Here is a 19,143-nt window from a genome sequence, read left to right as displayed (position 1 = left end):
CCATTTGTTGGAAGCATGTAGGAAGGAACTGCAGATAGACACAAAAAGCTGGAGTAACTCAGCGGGACAGGCAGAGATGCAGATTTACACCGAAGATAGACACAAAATCATCCATGATTATATTGAATGGCGGTGCTGGCTCGAAGGGCCGAATGGCCTACTCCTGCACCTATTTTCTATATATTGTTTAGTGTACTATGTTTACATATTCTATTGTGCTGCTGCAAGTAAGAAAGTAATTGTACTATCTGGGACATATTCGGCCCTTCGAGCCAGCACCGCCATTCAATGTGATCATGGCTGATCATCCAAAATCAGTATCCCGTTCCTGCTTTCTCCCCATATCCCTTGATTCCTTATCTCCGATTTCCCCATCCCCACAGACAGAGCATAACTGGCAGCGCCTCCGCCAGCGAGCAGTGGGCGGGCGGACAGACCCCGGGAGCCCCTCCCCCTACAGAGCATAACGGACAGCGCTCGCGCTGCTCCTCCACCAATGCGACTGGCGGCTGCGAGCTGTGGGCGGGCGGACCCGCTCCTCCTCCTCCTCCCCCCCCCCCGCCCTGAGCACTCGCGCTCGCGCTCGCGCTGCTCCTCCACCAATGCGACTGGCGGCCGCGAGCTGTGGGCGGGCGGATCCTGCTCCTCCTCCTCCTCCTCCCCCCCCGCCCTGAGCACTCGCGCGCTCAAGATGGCGGGCGGCGGCCGTCGTTGAAGCGTCCCGGGCCGCTTTGGCATTGACGCTCAAACTTTTAGCCAACTCGTTTCCTCTCTCCCACATTCCCGGTCACCATGCACTTCTCCATCCCCGAAACGGAAGTGGTGAGCAGCGAGAATGGCTCTACGTACGTGGTGAGTACACTGGGGACTGGGGAGGCAGAAGGGGAAAAGGGGTTGAAGGAAGGAGTGGGGCGACCGCTACTGCGGCGGTTGACCGCTACTGCGGGAGGTAATGTGGGGGTTCGTCCCCCTCTCCCTCCCACAGGCCTTGTAGATTCCTGAAACTGGTGAAGTCTCCCTTCCCACACCCACCTCCTTCCGCCTCTTTGGGGTTGGGTTGTTCTGTGGGGAAGGATCCTAGATCTCTGTAAACTATGGATCTTCACTCAAACCTGACCCGAGAAAGAATTCACGACGGCAGTTGATCACGGGTGCTGAGATAACCTCTCCTCATCCGCAACCCAGTTTGTATCGTGAGGGTTAAACGTCTGCAATGCCTCTCATTTGGCAAACACGTCGGGGAGGGTGTGGGTGGTGAGGGAGAAATGAGGAAAGTTACCAGATTATTAAATCCATTAACAGTGAGCTGCACTGCCAGCGCTTTTTTTCACTTAAGCATCCATTACACTATCTTGCAGCACTGAGGCTGTTGTGTTATTCTTTGCTGGGAGTTATGTAAGTGTAAATTGTAAAGAATCAGATCACACAATTTGCAATCGTGCTGAAGTCTGAAAAGTGCACTGATAGCAAGTACTGCAATCCCTGAAGGAGAGGTAGAGTCGTTTACAGCAAGTTTTGGGTTGATCCACAGTGTGAGAGCGGAAGATTAGGCAATTAGTACGGAAATATATATTTGAAGATACACAAAGTCGGAAGTGGAATATAAAAGTTAACAATGAGTTCCTTCAAATTGCCCATGGTAGTGCTTTGTCCAGGTAAAATCTGTGGATGTAGTTCAAAACAATAATTAATGCCTGAAACGTCACCTATCCATGTTCTCCAGAGACATGCTGAATTACTCCAGTCCCTTGTGTCCTTTAAGAATTAATGTGTCCTTGTTAAAACTAAGCTTAAAGCTTCGGTAAGATTAAGTTGCGGTTTCTTGATTTCCATGTTTAGTTTTGCTTGTGCCCTGTTTTGTCTACAGATTTTGACAACATACTCCTCCACCACCCAGTTGTGGATGAAAAAAAGTTTGATTCCAATATCTGCTCTGAGGAGAATATGCAATGGTTTCATTGAATAATAAGTGTGGGTTCATACTTTCTTAAACGGTCTACTGTGGATTGCCTTATTAAAATCTTATGGGATGGTGGAACAGGCATGAATACTATTTCCCTGATGACCCCAAGTATATCCTGGGGTGCTTTGTAATCTGTCCTCTTCATCAATGTTACTCCAAGACACATTATCTTCAAGATATACTTAAATGACTTGCTTTACTTAATTTTGTGATTTAAAAAAGAAAATATCTGATGATTATTGCCAAATGGATGGACATGTCCTCGGCTAATTTTGGGAAGGCAAGAACCACTTTTTTGATTCAGTCACAAAATTCTGTTATCTCATCGTGACCCCCATTTCTCCCCTGACATCTCATTTATACTGAACCAGATTGTTCATAACTATTTGACTTTGGTGCTGAGGTTTGAACCACATATCTTTGTAACTCCTTGGCTGTTGTCGTTCCACCAATCTAACACTGCACCTTTTTACTCTTACCTCAGTCCATTCTGGGCACTGGCTTGTAGAAATAGCCATGCAAGTCTCCCTTGTTCCATGAACTTCTGGTCATCGAAACTCTTCTGCTTGCATGTTAAAATTCTTTATGTGCTTGCTGGCCCTATGCTAATTCTGAGCCTTTCATTCTTCTAAAAGTATTCACCTATATTGGTCCTTTCATTACTTTGCCCCTCCCCGTTCGGCAGAAGGTATACACCACCAGACTCGGGAACAGCTTCTACCCCTCTGTTATCAGGCTTCTGAACAGTCCTTCCATAGGCCAGGATACTGTCCAAATCACCTCTACTCCATTGAGGACATTGGACTCTTGGAACTAATGTACTATCCTACTCTGCAATGTTGCGTTCTATGTTCTGCACTCTAACTTCCCCTTTGTTTTCTCACGGACAATCTGTCTATTGTACTGGAGTATGACTTTTGTGTTTATGTATATTATCTGATTGAATAACATGCAAAACATAGTTTTGCACTGTACCTCAGTACATGTAACAATAATAAATTAAACCAAAGCAAGAAAGACAAAATTTCAAGTCTATGCATCAATACCACACAAAGGTTCTATACAAGCAGCAGAGGAAACACAACTTCATCAGCTATCTCAAAATCTATAAAACCCGAGCGGGAGCAAATCATTCTCGCTATTGCTGACGCACAAATTGGAGGACTGGTAGCCTGGTAGGTTGTCAAAACAATACAACAGGGTATTGATCTATTGAAATAATGAGGAGAGAAATGGCAGATAGAGTTTAATTCGGGAAAATGTGAGCATGAAGAAAATGTATTTGTAAATGGCAGGAGCCTTAGGAACACTGATGTACAGAGGGATCTTGGGGTGCAGGTCCAAAGATCTCTGAATGTGGCACACAAGTGGACAGTATAGTAAAAAAAAAGATGTGCAGCATGCTGGACTTCAATGGCCAGGGCATTGAGTATAACATTTGGAAAGTTATGTTGCAGCTATACAAAACTTTGGCTGGGGCCCATTTGGAGTATTGTGTGTGATTCTGTCACTAAATAATAGGAAGGAGAAAATGCAGAAGAGGTTTACCATGATGTTGGCTAGAGTATTGGTTATAAGCAGAGGTTGGAGAAACTTGGATTGTTTGTTCTGGAGGGTCAGAGGCTGATGGGCGATCTAATAGAAATACATACATTTATGCAATGTATAAGATGGGGAAACATGGGTCTTTTACTCCTAGTCTGGAAATATCAAATACCTGAAGATGGGTCCAAGGTGAGAAGAGGAAAGCTTAAAGGAGATTTGTGAGGTGGTAGAATCAATTATGAGAGCAACATTTAAGAGGCATTTAGACAAACACGTGAACCTGTTGGGAATGGAGGGATACCGCATGCAGGGTGATGGGATTAGTTTAATTTGGCATCATGGTTAGCAGAGACATAGTGGGCTATAGGGCTGGCTTCCATGTTATACTTTTCTAAGTTCTAAGATGGCACATAAACCAAGCTTCCTTTAAATCAGTTCCAGCCTTTTAACAGAAGGGGAGAAGGAATGACTGCATTGGGGCAAGTCTTTGATTATGTTGGCTGCTTTTTTGAGGCTACGCGATGTGTAGATGAAATCAATAGTCGGAGTATGCCCTGTCTGATGGATTGAACTGAGATCCATACATTTCTGCAATTTCTAGTGGTATTGGGCAGAGCTGTTGCCAAACGGAGCAGTGATGCAACCTTACATTTGCTTTCAATGGTGCATCTGTAGAGCTTTGTAAGACTCGTTGAAAACGTGCAGAATTTCCTCACTCCTAAGGAAGTAGAGATGTTGGTTTACTTTCTTGCCTGTCACTTCATTGTGATTGGTCCAGAATAGATTGTTGGTAATATTAATGCCGAGAAACCTGAAGCTCTCAGCTATTTCTACCTCCACTTTAAGTGATCTCCGACAGTGATTTCCAGAATTTGGGGGATGTTGCCGTTCTACAAGGAATACTTCCTATAGTGGCTGCTTGGGCTGTATGTGGTTGGACTGTGAGAACCTGGGTGTACATTAACTAGTTTAGCAGAAGTTCTAAGGATTTTCCAACAGTTTGCAAGACTTATAAAATACAAGCTTGAGCAATCAGAAAAACAGAACAGTAAGCACAAATATAAGCCCTTCGCCCTTCAATGTCCGTGCCGAACATGATGCCAGGTTAAACTAATCTTCTCTGATGGCATGTGGCCAATATCCCTGCATGTGCCTATTTAAAAGCCTCTTAAATGCTACTATCGTCTCTGCCTCCTGCTGCCACCACCACCATCCCTGGCACCATGTTCTAGGCACCCACCACTCTCACCCTGCATATCTCATCGTGATAGTGTGGAAGCATGCCCTTCAGCCCAACTTTCCCATACTGGCCAACATGTCCCAACTACACAAGTCCCACCTTCCAACATTTAGTCCATATCCCTCCAAACCTGTCCTATCCATGTCCCTGTCAAGCTGCTTCTTAAATTTTGGGATAGTCCCTGTCTCAACTACCTCCTCTGGCAGCTTGTTCCATATATCCATCACCCTTTGTGTGAAAAGGTTACCCTTCAGATTCCTATTAAATCTTTTACCCTTCACCGTTCTCGATTCACCTACCCTGGGCAAGAGACTGTGCATCTATCTGATCTATTCCTCTATGATCCTATACACCTCTATAAGATCCTCCCTCATCCTCCTGTGCTCCAAGGAATAGAGTCCCAGCCTATTCAACCTCTCCCTATAGCTCAGACCCTCTAGTCCTGGGAACATCCTCGTAAATCTTCTCTGTATCCTTGTACAGAATCTGAAGAAGGGTCTCGACCCGAAACATCACTCAGAGATGCTGCCTGTCCTGCTGAGTTACTCCAGCATTTTGTGTCTACCTTTCCAGCTTGACAACATCTTTCCTATTACACGGTGCCCAGAACTGAACACAATACTCTGAATGTGGCCTTGCCAACATCTTATATCTTATAACTCCTTTAAAGGTTGGCCCTCATTTTTAATATATGCTTCCACCCTCAGGAAAAAAGATTCTGACTGCCAATATTATCTATGCCTCTCATCATTTTCTATACATTTATCAGGCCTCCCCGCAACCTCTGACGCTTCAGAATAAACAATGCAAGTTTGTCTAACCTTGTCTTATAGCTAATACCCTCAAATCCAGGCAGCGTTTTGGTTAACGCTTCAAAGGCCTCCACCTCCTTCATGTAATGGGGCGACCAGACCTGCACATATGAAGCCTGACCAAAGTTCTATATAGCTGCATCATGATTTCCTGACTCTTACACTCAATGCCCTGAACCAAGAAGGGAAGCATGCAATATGCCTTCTTTCCCAATCTACCTACTTTTATTTACCACGTTCAGGGTTTAGGTTTATTATTGTCACATGTACCAAGGAACAGTGAAAAGCTTTGTTTTGCATGCTATCCAATCAGATACTGTACATAAATACAATTAAGCTGAATTTGATTAAGTAGGAAGAATGAATGGAAAGATACAGTGCAGAATACAGTTCTCACCATTATTGTGCAGCTGTTCCAGGGACAAAGTCTAATACCCGCAATACGGTAGAGGAGAATCGGACTGTACCTTAGCTTATGGAAAGATCGTTGAGAAACCTGAGGGGAAAGAGCTGTTCCTGAGTATGGCGATACGTACTTTCAAGCTTCTGTACCTTCTGCTGGATAGGAGCAGGGAGAAGAAGTAATCGGGGTGGGAGAAGTCTTTGATTATGTTGGTTGCTTTTCCAAGCCAATGCAGAGTGTAGATGGGGAGTCTGATCTGTGCGATGGGCTACATGCATACCTCTCAGCATTTTATTGTGGTCTTTGGCAGAGCTGTTCCCAAAACAAATTGTGATGCCACCCTGTGTGCTTTCTATGTAGGAAAAAACTGCAGATGCTGGTTTAAACCGAAAATAGACACAAAAAGCTAGCGTAACTCAGTGGGACAGGCAGCATCTCTAGAGGAAAGGAATGGGTGATGTTTCGTGTGGAGACCCTTTTTCGACTGATCTGAACCTTGATAAAGCCATCAAAAAGGCTAAAAGAGACTTTTGCTCTCAACTGGAGGATGAGGCAGATGTTCAGCAGCTGTGGGAAGGTTTGCAGACCATCACTTCCTACAAGGCAAAACCAGGGGACTGCTCAAGTGACAACGAAGCATCACTCGGAGACAAGCTCAATGCGTTTCTATGCATGCTCCGATAGGGAGAACGCTGATGTGCCTTCGCAAGCCCCCATACAATCTCAGTCACACAGATCGACCTCAAGATCTTCAGCAAGGTGAACCCTCAGAAAGAGTCTGAACCTGATGTATACCTGGTCGTCATCTTAAAACCTGTGCAGACCAACTGGCTGGAGTGTCTGCAGACATCTTTAACCTCCCATTACTGAGGTCTGTTCTCATGTGCTTTAAAATGGCATCAATAATATAGGTGCTCAAGAAGAGCAAGGTGAAGTGCCTCAATGACTACGAAATGGTGGCACTAATCTCCGTGGTGATGAAGTGCTTTGAGAGCCTGGTTATGGCATATATCAGCTCCAATCTCAACAAGAACCTTGCCCACTACATTTTGCCTACCGTTACAACAGGTCAATGGGGGATGCAATCTCACTGACTCTCCACTCTGCATTTGACCACTTAGGCAATAAAAACACATGTCAGGCTGTTGTTCATAGATTACTGCTCAGCGTTTAATCCAATCATCCCCTCTAAACTGGTTACCCAGTTCACAGAACAGGGTCTCTGCCTCTGCAAGTGGATCCTTGACTTCCTCATAAACAGACCACAATCTGTACGAATTGGAAGCAACAGTTCCTCCTTGATAACCATCAGCACAGGAGCACATCAAGGCAGCGTGCTCAGCCCCTGCTGCACTCGCTCTATACTCATGACTGTAGTCGGACAAGTTCCAACTCCATCTTCAAATTCACTGACGATGCCACCGTTATTGGACAAATTACAGATGACGATTAGTCGGTATAGGAGGGTGATCAATCGACTGACCAAATAGTGCCAAAACAACAACTTTGCTCCCAATATCAGAAAAACCAAGGAACTGTTTGTTGACATTGGAAGATGAAGGTTGAGGATCCACAAACCTGCCTTCATGGTGGTGGAAAGATTTAAAAACTTCAAATTCGTGGACATGCATATTTTTGAAAATCTGTCATACAGTGTGGAAACAGGCCCTTTGGGCCAACTTACCCACTCCAACCATGTCCCATCCACACTAATCCCACCTGCCTGTGTTTGGCCCATATCGCTCTAAACCTGTCCTTTTCATGTACCTGTCCAAATGTTAAAAACATTGTGATATTAACTGCCTCAACTAGCTCCTTCGACAGCTGATTCCATACACACACCACCCTTGAAAATGTTATGTTGTAATTGCATTTAGAAACATTTAAAATCTTTTCTCGTTTCCCTCTCCTGTGACTTTCAATCTGAAGAAGGGTCTCGACCTGAAACGTCACCCATTCCTTTTCTCCAGAGAGTTTTAATTAAGTAGTTAATAGTTTCCCATTTTCCAGATTCATACTACTTTGATACAGAATTGAATTTGTGGCACTTGTTGCAATGGCATGACTACTTAAAATAATATGCTTGCATAATTTGCCTTTTGAACTATCTTGAATTTGATGTTGGTAGAAAATAAAGTGCCAACCTACATTATGCTAAAACCTGTTTGTGGTACCATAATAAATTTAATAATTGAAAATTAGAAAGCCCTTTATAATTTTGCTGATTATTTTGTCCCCTTGACAGCTTTTTCTACTAAGCAATTAAGTTAACTGAAGGCATTCTGTTTCGAGCATGCTGTTCTTTAGTTTCAGCATTTGATAAGTCAGAATGTGAATAATTAACTCTGCAACCTTGAATTGTGCAAAATTTCTGAAATGAAAAATGTTGTTCCATTTAAAGTTTGCAAATCAAGCAGCCAAAATTTCCTGTTGTATTATCAATGATTAAATAATGTATAATGAAAATATTTCAAACGGTTTGTTTGAATGGAGAAGAATTACAAGATTGCTTAGTTATGGAAAATACAGGTAAGGGAATTCTGCGATGACATGATAATTGCTTTCCTAACAAACTTGATGTTATAGAATTTGTGTTTTAAAAACAATGGAATGGGCAGAGGTTAAGACCTGGTGAGTTTGAGTCACAGGGATAGGAAACGGATCTCTTGGCCCAACATGTACATGCCAACTAAGATCCCCCATATAAGCCAGTCCTATTTTACCGTGTTTGGCCCATATCCTTTCAAACCTTTACTATTTATGTATTTGTCTTAAGATCTCAAATGTTATTAGAGCACCTACCTCAACTGCTTCCTCTGGCAACCCATTCCAGATACCCACCACACTTTGGGAGAAAGTGTTGCCCCCTATTAAATTTTTCCCCTTAAACCTATGCCCTCTAGTCTCTCATGGTAGGCTAATTCAAAATATTAATTTGCATGGATTGGTTGCTTGAGTTCCAAACCTGTTTACTCATAAAACACCCAGAATTATGGTGAATGGATGTTATTCTAGCTTGAGCTCTGTAACCAGTGGCCCTAAGCAGGAATCTGTGCTGGAGCCTTTGTTATTTGTGATTAGTATAAACAACTTGGATATAAATGGGTTGGTTATTAAGTGTGCAGATGGCACCAAAATCAGTGTTAGGTACAATAAGGAAAGCTGTCAAAGTATATACCAGGATTTAGATCAGCAACAGAAATGGCAATGGAGTTTTCCATGTTGCACTTTGGGAGGTCAAAGGTAAGAGGCAAATTTACAATTAATAGCAAGACCCTTAATATCATTGATGTATGTGGGGACCAAGCCATAGCTGCCTCTCATTTGGGATCAGCATAGATTTCTTGTGCTCTTCCTATTACCACTCAGATCCTGCGTAACCTCATGCCAATATTCAAATCCTCAAAGGTTGATCATCTAAAACCTCTAAAAATCCTCTAACAACTCTCTTAGTGGAGACTTCATTCAGGGTTGTGCAGTTTTTGAAGAGATTTCTCCCCATCTTAGTCCTGAAGGAATGAAAAATTGGACATCAGAGCTCAGTACACAGGAATCTGAGCTTAACATACATAGTGTGGGCATGCAACATAAAGCTGAAGTTAATGCCTGACTCGCAACCTTAAATTAAAACAATGCTTGATTGTCTGATTATATTTAAATTTATTCAACAAAGTCCAATGTTACTATTGCAGGCTTACAGTATTCATGTAAATGGAGTATTGCACTGTCGCGTTCGATACAGTCAACTCTATGGACTACACGAGCAGGTGTGTTATTAGATTTTATAAAGCTTAAGGAATGTTGGTTTATAGTGAGCTGTCTGCTAAATTCATAATACGAATGGCAATTCCTGTGGACTTTGATCCTTTATAAATGATGGTCATATTGGGATTGAATCATGGTTTGGGATTTTTTTGGCAAATAGCAGTTAAAAGTTACATGAAAAAAATTAATGGAGAGGAGTTCAGCGTTCTCAGTGTTATAATTGATGAATTATGAAGATTAGTGGATTGGTTAAAGCAACAAATGGCATTTTAGCCTATATTGCGCAGGAGTAGAAGAAAGGGGAGATTTTGTTAGTTGTATAGAATGTGGTGTGGCGACTCTGGAATACTCTGCTCATTTTTTTCCCCGCTTTCCCAAAAAGTATAGCGTAGCATTGGAGGCAGCCCAATGACAATTCATAAGCCTAATTTTGGATAAGAGGTTTATCCTATCAAGAGAGTGTTGACAGTTTGGTTCTGTATTCCTGTGAGTTTAGAAGAATGAGGGATGACATTATTCAAACATCAGATCCTGGGAGACTCGACGGGATAGATATTGAGATGTTTTTACTTGTGGACGATTCATTTTTGTGGATGTTCATTTTACAATGAACAAATGGGCAGTTCCAAAATAATAAAGTCATTTAAAACTTCAGTGTGTAGCAAATTCTTCTGAAGGTAGTGAATCTCTGGAAATCTCTTCCTTGGGGATGGATATCTTTTAAATGGGGATAGGATATTTGAATGATTGGGGAATTGAGTGTTATGGGATATGGCACAGAAAAGGAGTTGATGCCAGCATAGATCAACCATGATCATATTGAATGACAGGGCAGGCTTGAGGGGCTTGGTGGATATTCTCTTGACCTGTGTAAGTTGTTCATCTTGAGAGCAAATGATTGCCATTGATTCAGTGTCGAGTCAAGACAATATTTTTGGCAAGATATTTACCAGATTGTCAAGTAGTGGTTTTGCATTAAAAATAAGTAGAAATAATTGTAAAATTTATGAATGATTTAGCAAAAAATAGTGAACATTACATAGTTTTCTTACAGAAATTAAAATGGTGAATATTTTTGTTTAAAAAAAAATTGGCAGAATCGTACTGATTTGGCAAAATATTTACCAGATTTTCAGAACCAACATATTTCAGTGTTTTATTCAAATAGAAATTACAAGAACATCCAAGTTTCAGTTCTCAGTAGGTGCTATATTTTGTTTTCAGCTGAGAAAGGAATATGGGAACAATGTGCTTCCTCACTTTCCTCCTAAAAAGATATTCACACTAACCACTGCAGAAGTTGAACAACGTCGCGAACAATTGGAAAAGTATATTCAGAGTGGTAAGAACATTTTATTTTTCACCTGTGATTATGCCAAAATCTGTAAATTTAAACTCTTATTCTTCATACTGTAAAGTAATTTATTTATACAATACAATACAATATTTATTCAATGTCATTTGAACCTCAGTGAGGCTCAAACAAAACTCTGTTTCTACAGCCATACAAACAAAACAATTCCTACAAGACACACAAACAATTCAATTCACACAAAACATCCATCACAGTGAATCTCCTCCTCGATGTGATGGAAGGCAAGTCTTTTCTCTCCCCTGTGCACCATTTCCCCCTGATGTTGAAGCCCCATGCGGGCGATGTTAAGTCCCACGGCCATTAAGGTCGCGCTGGGCGATGTACGGCCCCGCTCCAGGTCTAAATGTCACAAAGTTGGAGCCCCGGCGGGCGTTGGAATGTCCCGCGGCCATTAAAGCCGCGCCGGGCGATGTACGGCCCTGCTCCGGGTCGTTCCAACCCCGCGATACGGGCTGGAGAAGTTGCGTTGCGGGAGCTCCAAAAAGCGGTCACCCACCCGAGCTCCCAATATCACAGTCCACAGGCCTGCAGCAGGAGCCTCCAAGCTCCGTAGTCGGGCCGCAGCAGCGAGCCACCACCGGTCCCCACGCTCCGAGGCCGGCTAGCCCCACGATGGTAAGTCCGCAGCTCTGCGACTGGAGCCCCTAGGTCGTTCCGGTTGGAGGCCGCTCCACGGTGCTAGGCCCCAACGACATCGGAGACGCGACAGGGAAAAGGTCGGGTCTCCTGTGCTGGGGAGAGATTTTAAAAGTTTCCACCCCCCGCCCCCCACATATACACAGTTAAAACAGTATGAAACTACATTTAACTAGACCAAAAAATAAAAAAGACAGACGTGAGTTGTGCTGCCAACCAATATTGTTCAGAATGTAAAGATTTTTATCGCCGTTTTAAATTCCTGAAACGTTTGCCTTTGTGTCATTAAGATTCTACATTTATTCCACTTTGGTGCTCGAGCAGTAATTCCTTGCTCTCTCCTCTTTGTATATGCACACTTTTAGTTAGTTGTTGAAAACGTGTGTGCATTAATACTTGCTGTGATAAAGTCCCATTTAACTCCTCATCTCAGCTTGTAAATGTGGTTGCTATATATTTAAGAGTCAGATAAAATCTAATATACACATTTCAAACCTCAAGGAATATTTTCACTCAATGTTTGCAGCTGCCATAGGAACCACTAATCCTTTGTTCGAGTAAGGTTTTAAAAAATAACATGACCTGGTTGTGTAAAGATTTAATAAACATTAATGTCAGTAATTGAGGCCAGTGCTCCTTTTTGTTAGGTTTATTATGGTCACATGCCGTGGTATAGTGCAAAGATTGTTTTGCACGCTATCCAAATGGATCAGATAATACTACATATGAATACAATCAAGTCAAACTCATTAACAATAGATAAAGCAAAAGGGAAGATAGAGTGCAGAATATAGTTCCCAGCATTGTAGCACATCAGTTCCACAGACAAAGTTTAATGTCTGCAATGGGATGATTTGGACAATACCCTATCTTATGGAAGGGCCGTTCAAAAGTCTGATAACAGTGGGGAAGAAGCTGTTCCTGAGTCTAGTGGCGCATGCGTTCAAGCTTCTATCATTTTTTGCTGGATGTGCGCAGGGAGAAGAAAGAATGACTGGGGGGGGGGGGGGGGGGTTGAAGAGGGAACAAGTATTTTACATTGGCTACATGTCTGAGGCTGCGAGAAGTATAGGGAGTCATTGTTGGGAAGTCTAGTCTGTGATGGACTGGGCTACGTGTGCAACATCTCTCTAAAAAATTCTTGCATCTTAGGCAGAGTTGTTCCTAAACTAAGCTGTGATGCAATCCGACAGTATGCTTTCTATGGTGTTTCTGTAGAAGTTTGTAAGAGTCATTGAAGACATGCCAAATTTTCTCAGTCTCCTCAGGAAGTAGAGGTGTTGGTGTGACTTCTTGACTGTCACTCAGTGTGGTTGGACCGCGGTAGATCATTGGTAATATTGACGCTAAGGAACTCTATTGAACAGGGTCGTAATAAAAGATAATTGCAAGATTATGATGCCCCAAAAATGCCAAAAATAACTTATTGTGAATAAATTGTCTGGTTTGACCTAAGAATTTAATAGCCTATGATGGAACAAATGATTGATTATCCTTCTCTCTAGACTTTTTCCCCGACTAGTGTTGGTTTTGGCTACATAATCTTTTTTGAAGCTTCTGCAGCCTGTATATTCTATATTTCCATTGACAATTTGCTGGCTTCAAGCTAAAATAGTAATTTGTTGACCTTCCAGAGTAATCCAATCCTGAGAGCGTATGCATTTATACAACTTTTATTTTGTGGCAATTTTACTGATTCTTATCTTTGTTTTAGTGCGGCAAGATTCCTTGCTTGGCAGCAGTGAAGCGTTCAACAGCTTTCTCAGAAAAGCACAGCAGGTATGTTAATATTCATGATTTATGATCTAGTCTGCCAATCCACTTTCCTTTTGATAGGGTAATATTCTCAGCTCTATTTGCCTGGTCAGATGGTTTTCAAAGAAGAATGGAATATTTTAACTTTGTCTTTATGCACATTCTCTGTTTGGAGCATTTTGCTTGTTAATTATAAGATGAGGTCATTTCTGCACTAGTCCATCCATTCATTGGAGTCTGGAGTCAAGAATGTGGAAGTGGTAGTGCATGTCGGCACAAACGATGTCGGAAAGAAGGGGATGAATATTCTGCAGAGTGACTTTAGAGAGCTCGGAAAAATGCTGAAAAGCTGGACCTCCAGGGCGGTTATCTCCGGTTTGCTTCCAGTTCCTCGTGCTGGCGAGAGCAGGAACAGGGAGATACGGGACCTGAATGTGTGGCTGAAGAACTGGTGCAGGGGGCAGGGATTTTGATTCTTAGATCACTGGGGTCTGTTTTGGAGTAAGGGGGAACTGTACAAAAGGGACGGATTGCATCTTAACAAGTGGGGGACCAGCATTCTGGCAGGCAGGTTTGCCACTGCTACACGGATGGTTTTAAACTGAATAAGGGGGGTGGGGTGTCAAATGGCATAGTCGAGGATGGAGTTAAAGGGAAAGAGAGTAAAGGGATAGTTAATGACCCCAGAATTAACGGGAAAGGAAGCTCACAAAGGGATAGGGGAGTATGGCCAAGTGTAATAATGGGGATTGATGTGAAAGGTGAAATGCGTAACGAATTAAAAGTATTGTATATGAATGCGCGAAGTATAAGAAGTAAGTATATGAGCTTGAGGCTCAGTTAGAGGTTGGTAGATATGACATTGTGGAGATTATTGAGACGTGGCTGCAGGAGGATCGAGCTTGGGAACTTAATATTCAGGGTTATACATCCTATAGAACGGATAGGCAAGTGGGCAGAGGAGGGGGGGTAGCTCTGCTGGTGAGGGATGGAATTCAGTCCCTTGTGAGGGAAGACATAGGGACTGACGAGGTAGAGTCACTGTGGATTGAGTTGATCTACAGACCCCCAAAGAGTAGCCCGGATGTAGGGTGTAAGTTGCAGCAGGAGTTAAAACTGGCATGTAACAAAGGTAATGCCACTATGGTGATGGGGGATTGCAATATGCAGGTAGTCTGGGAAAATCAGGTTGGTTCAGGACCCAAAGAAAGAGAGTTTGTAGAACGCCTCTGAGATGGATTCTTAGAGCAGCTTGTAATGGAGCCGACCAGAGAAAAGGTAATTCTGGATTTAGTTTTGTCCAATGAACCAGATATGATAAGAGAACTCGAGGTCAAGGAATCGCTTGGAGGTAGTGATCATAATATGATTAGTTTTAATCTGCAATTTGAGAAGGAGAAGATTAAATCAGAAGTGTCAGTGATGCAGTTGAACAAAGGGGACTATGAAGGCATGAGAGGGGAGCTGGCCAAGGTAGACTGGAAAGGGATCCTAGCAGGAATGACGGTGGAACAGGAATGGCAGGAATTTCTGGGCATAATCCGGAAGACGCAGGATCATTTCATTCCAAAAAGGAAGAAAGATTCTAAGGGGAGTAGGAGGCAACCGTGGCTGACAACAGAAGTTAGGATAGAATAAAACTAAAAGAAAAGATGTATAACACAGCAAAGGGTAGCCGGATGCCAGAGGATTGGGAAACTTTCATAGGACAACAGAAGGAAACAAAACTGGCAATACGGGCTGAAAAGATGAAGTACGAAGGGAAGCTGGCCAGGAATATAAAGAAGGACAGTAAAAGCTTTAGATATGTTATGGGGAAAAAGAGTTGCAAAGTCAAATGTGGGTCCCTTGAAGGCAGACACGGGTGAAATTATTATGGGCAACAAGGCAGAAGAGTTGAATAGGTACTACGGATCTGTCTTCACTAAGAAAGACACAAACAAACAAACTGAAATTGTCATTAGGCGAGAAATAGTATTAAGTAGGCTAAAGGGACTGAAGGATAATAAATTCCCTGGACCTGATGGTCTGCATCCCAGGGTCCTCAGGGAGGTGGCTCTAGAAATAATGGACGCATTGGTGATCATTTTCCAATGTTCAATAGATTCAGGATCAGTTCCTGTGGATTGGAGGATAGCTAATGTTATCCCTCTTTTCAGAAAGGAGCGAGAGAGAAAACGGGGAATTACAGACCAGTTAGCCTGATTTCGGTGGTGGGAAAGATGCTGGAGTCAATTATTAAAGAGGTAATAATGGGGCATTTGGATAGTAGTAAAGGGATTAGTCCAAGTCAACATGGTTTTATGAAAGGGAAATCATGCTTGACTAATCTTCTGGAATTTTTTGAGGATGTGACAAGTAAAATGGATGAAGAGGTGCCAGTGGATGTAGTGTATACAAACTTTCAGAAAGCCTTTGATGTCCTGCACGGGAGACTGGTGACTAAAATTAGAGCACATGGTATTGGGGGTAGGGTGTTGACATGGATAGAAAATTGGTTGGCAAACCGGAAGCAAAGAGTAGGAGTGAACGGGTCCTTGTCAGAATGGCAGGCAGTGGCGAGTGGAGTGCCGCAACTGTTTACCATATATATTAATGATTTGGAAGAGGGAATTAGGAGCAACACTAGCAAGTTTGCGGATGACACAAAGCTGGGTGGCAGTGTGAACTGTGAAGAGATGTTAGGAGGTTGCAGGATGACCTGGACAGGTTGAGTGAGTGGGCAGATGCGTGGCAGATGCAGTATAATATAGATAAATGTGAGGTTATCCACTTTGTCGGCAAAAACAAGGGGGCAGATTATTATCTCAATGGGGTTAGGTTAGGTAAGGGGGAGGTGCAGCGAGACCTGGGCATCCTTGTACACCTGTCACTGGCTTACAGGTACAGCAGGCAGTGAAGAAAGCTAATGGAATGTTGGCCTTTATAGCATGAGGATTTCAGTATAGGAGTAAAGACGTTCTTCTGCAGTTGTATAGGGCTCTGGTGAGACCACATCTGGGGTATTGTGTACAGTTTTGGTCTCCTAATTTGAGGAAGGACATCCTTGTGATTGAGGCAGTGCAGCGTAGGTTCACGAGATTGATCCCTGGGATGGCGGGACTGTCACATGAGGAAAGATTGAAAAGACTAGGCTTGTATTCACTGGAGTTTAGAAGGATGAGGGGGATCTTATAGAAACATATAAAATTATAAAAGGACTAGACAAGCTAGGTGCAGGAAAAATGTTCCCAATGTGGGGCGAGTCCAGAACCAGGGGCCACAGCCTTCGAAAAAAGGGGAGGTCATTTAAGACTGAGGTGAGAGAAAACTTTTTAACCCAGAGAGTTGTGAATTTATGGAATTCCCTGACACAGAGGGCAGTGGAGGCCAAGTCACTGGATGGATTTAAGAGAGAGTTAGATAGAGCTCTAGGGGCTAGTGGAGTCAAGGGATATGGGGAGAAGGCAGGCACGAGTTATTGATAGGGGACGATCATCCATGATCATAATGAATGGCTCGTAGGGCCGAATGGCCGCCTCCTGCACCTATTTTCTATGTTTCTATGTTAATTGTCACGTGTACTGAAATGAAACAATGAAATTCTTACTTGCAGCAGCAATACAGAACTTTAAACACAGTGCTCAATAGATAACAAAAAAGTTAATAAAACAAAAAAAGAATATTAGTGCAAAGCAAAATAAAAGCCCAAAGTCTCCAGTGCAACCAAGTCAATTTGAAGTTTAGTTGGTGTTTGTGGTGCTCAATAATCTGTTATTTGTTGGGAAGAAACTGTTTCTGAACCTGTAGTTTTGAAGGATAAACATTTGAAAACATCCATCTGTTAAAATATTTTGGATGTGATGTTGCAGATATAGTATTCAAAAGTTTTTAACCAGATGTTTTCAAACGTAGAGGGTTTTCAAACCGATCCATGTTCTCCAGAGGTGCTGCCCGACCTGCTAAGTTACTGTGTCATTAGACGTTTTTAAATGTTTCTTTCAAAGTGATGCATGATTATTGATTTTGGTATTGTAATAAATATAGTAAATAGACTTAATAAACTGTGCAGATTTGTAGTTTACTACTCGCTGAGATAAAGTCCAGGCATTGTTCTGACTCGCAGATTTAATTGCGGACTTAAACTGATTTGAATATACCATTTTAAATATAAAGTGATCGCTTAATTACCAATCAATAAGAGCTTAAATAATTAGTGTTTTTTAAACAAAAATATAGGGAATCTATTCTTTATTGTTTTAACTCTTTGTAACTTTTAGGAAACTCAACAGATTCCAACACAAGAAGTACAGCTGGATGTCTATCTGTCCAATGGGCAGAAAGTGAAAGTCAATATTTTCAGCTCTGATCAGACCGAAGATGTGTTAGAGGTAAGAATTCTTACAAAATTTAGTCACTTCAGAATAAATAATTTGGATCTTATCTATATTTGCAAAGTGTATTCAATGTGATATCCTAAAAAAATAAACATTTGCTTAGAAATATTTTTAAGCATCTTTTCTGTGTTTGTAGCTCATGAAACCAAGTAATTTCTGTACCTCCCTAATATTTTAAGTTTGAAAATTAATAAAAATCCAAGATTGTTCTTCTGTTACATCTGCAGTGTTGCCATGATCAAGCTTATAGTTATTCCTTGTAAATGCAGATATGGTTAAGTTACGATAAATAGGGCATTTATTGTCATGTGTGGAATCAAATAAAGAACTTATTTTTCAAAAATCTTAATGCTGCCCATTCTGCTGCTCCAACATCGAGCAAGATCAGGTCTTTTTATTCTACTTCAACAAGCATTCAGTAAGACAAAGGCTGATCTTTTACTGCAGTATCACACAGTTGTACTAATCTTATCTTTGATTCCCATAAATCTATAAAAATGTCAAATCTTATCCCTCCATAGCCTCCTTGGGAGAGAATTACAAAGATTTATTGGCCTTTTGTGTAGGAAACCTCTCATCGCAGTCCCGAGTGGCTTAATTATTTTGAGATTGACTCTTGGATAGGCACGCCATCCATGGAGAAACATTAACTCTGCCTCCACCCTTAAAAATGTTGTATGTTTCAGTTAGATCGTCTCTCATTCTTCCAAACAGTTTAATCTACAACCAGCACACCCTACCGGGAGTAAATCTGGTGAACCTTTGCTGCACTGCCTCTATCATAATCATATCCATCCTCATACCAGACCGGGCTTGTATACAAAATTTCAGGTGCAGTTTCAAAATGGGATGAAGACATATTTTTAACTAAATCCTTTTGTAGTAAAGGCCAAAATACAATTTGCTTTCCTAATTGCTAATTGAATCTGCACATTGACTTTGATTGACATACAAGGATACTTGCGTCCTTATGAGCATCGGCAATATTTGGTCTGTCATATTTAAAAAGAAGATGTACTGTCTTGTAGTGTTGCTACTGAAGAGGATGAAGTTATACTTCTTCTGTTGTGATCCTTTTCCATTCACTCTCCTCTCTTTGTCCTCATTGCAGACCATACAGCTACGTAGCTATATATCATTTGGTTCAATGGTTCTTTATTGTCATGTTTGCAGATCTGTAAACTGTGATATTACTCTTAATCCCTTTGTCCAAATCATTGGCATAAATCGTGAAAAACTGCAGTTATCTGGCCATAACTCTCAATCTGAAAAC

At 41.9% G+C, this 19,143-nt stretch overlaps 1 protein-coding gene across 3 annotated transcripts in view; it reads left to right on the top strand.

The window, feature by feature from the left end:
• The first annotated feature begins 569 nt into the window (after positions 1 to 569).
• Positions 570 to 19,143, top strand: part of snx17 (sorting nexin 17) — a 41,696-nt gene continuing 23,122 nt past the window's right edge. For 2 of the 3 annotated variants that reach the window (XM_033020991.1, XM_033020989.1), the window contains exons 1-5: positions 670 to 852; positions 9,656 to 9,730; positions 10,953 to 11,070; positions 13,454 to 13,518; positions 17,754 to 17,864. In XM_033020991.1, the coding sequence (XP_032876882.1) occupies positions 793 to 852; positions 9,656 to 9,730; positions 10,953 to 11,070; positions 13,454 to 13,518; positions 17,754 to 17,864 (429 nt within the window). In that variant the 5' untranslated portion in view covers positions 670 to 792. Of the gene's footprint in view, positions 853 to 9,655; positions 9,731 to 10,952; positions 11,071 to 13,453; positions 13,519 to 17,753; positions 17,865 to 19,143 lie in introns of all 3 variants that reach the window. The other variant, XM_033020990.1, reaches the window with a different exon arrangement.

This window comes from Amblyraja radiata, chromosome 5 (assembly GCF_010909765.2).
Source record: "Amblyraja radiata isolate CabotCenter1 chromosome 5, sAmbRad1.1.pri, whole genome shotgun sequence".
NCBI classification, from domain to species: Eukaryota; Metazoa; Chordata; class Chondrichthyes; order Rajiformes; family Rajidae; genus Amblyraja; species Amblyraja radiata.
Note: the sequence above shows the minus strand (reverse complement) of the source record. Positions and strands in the feature narration are given on the sequence as shown.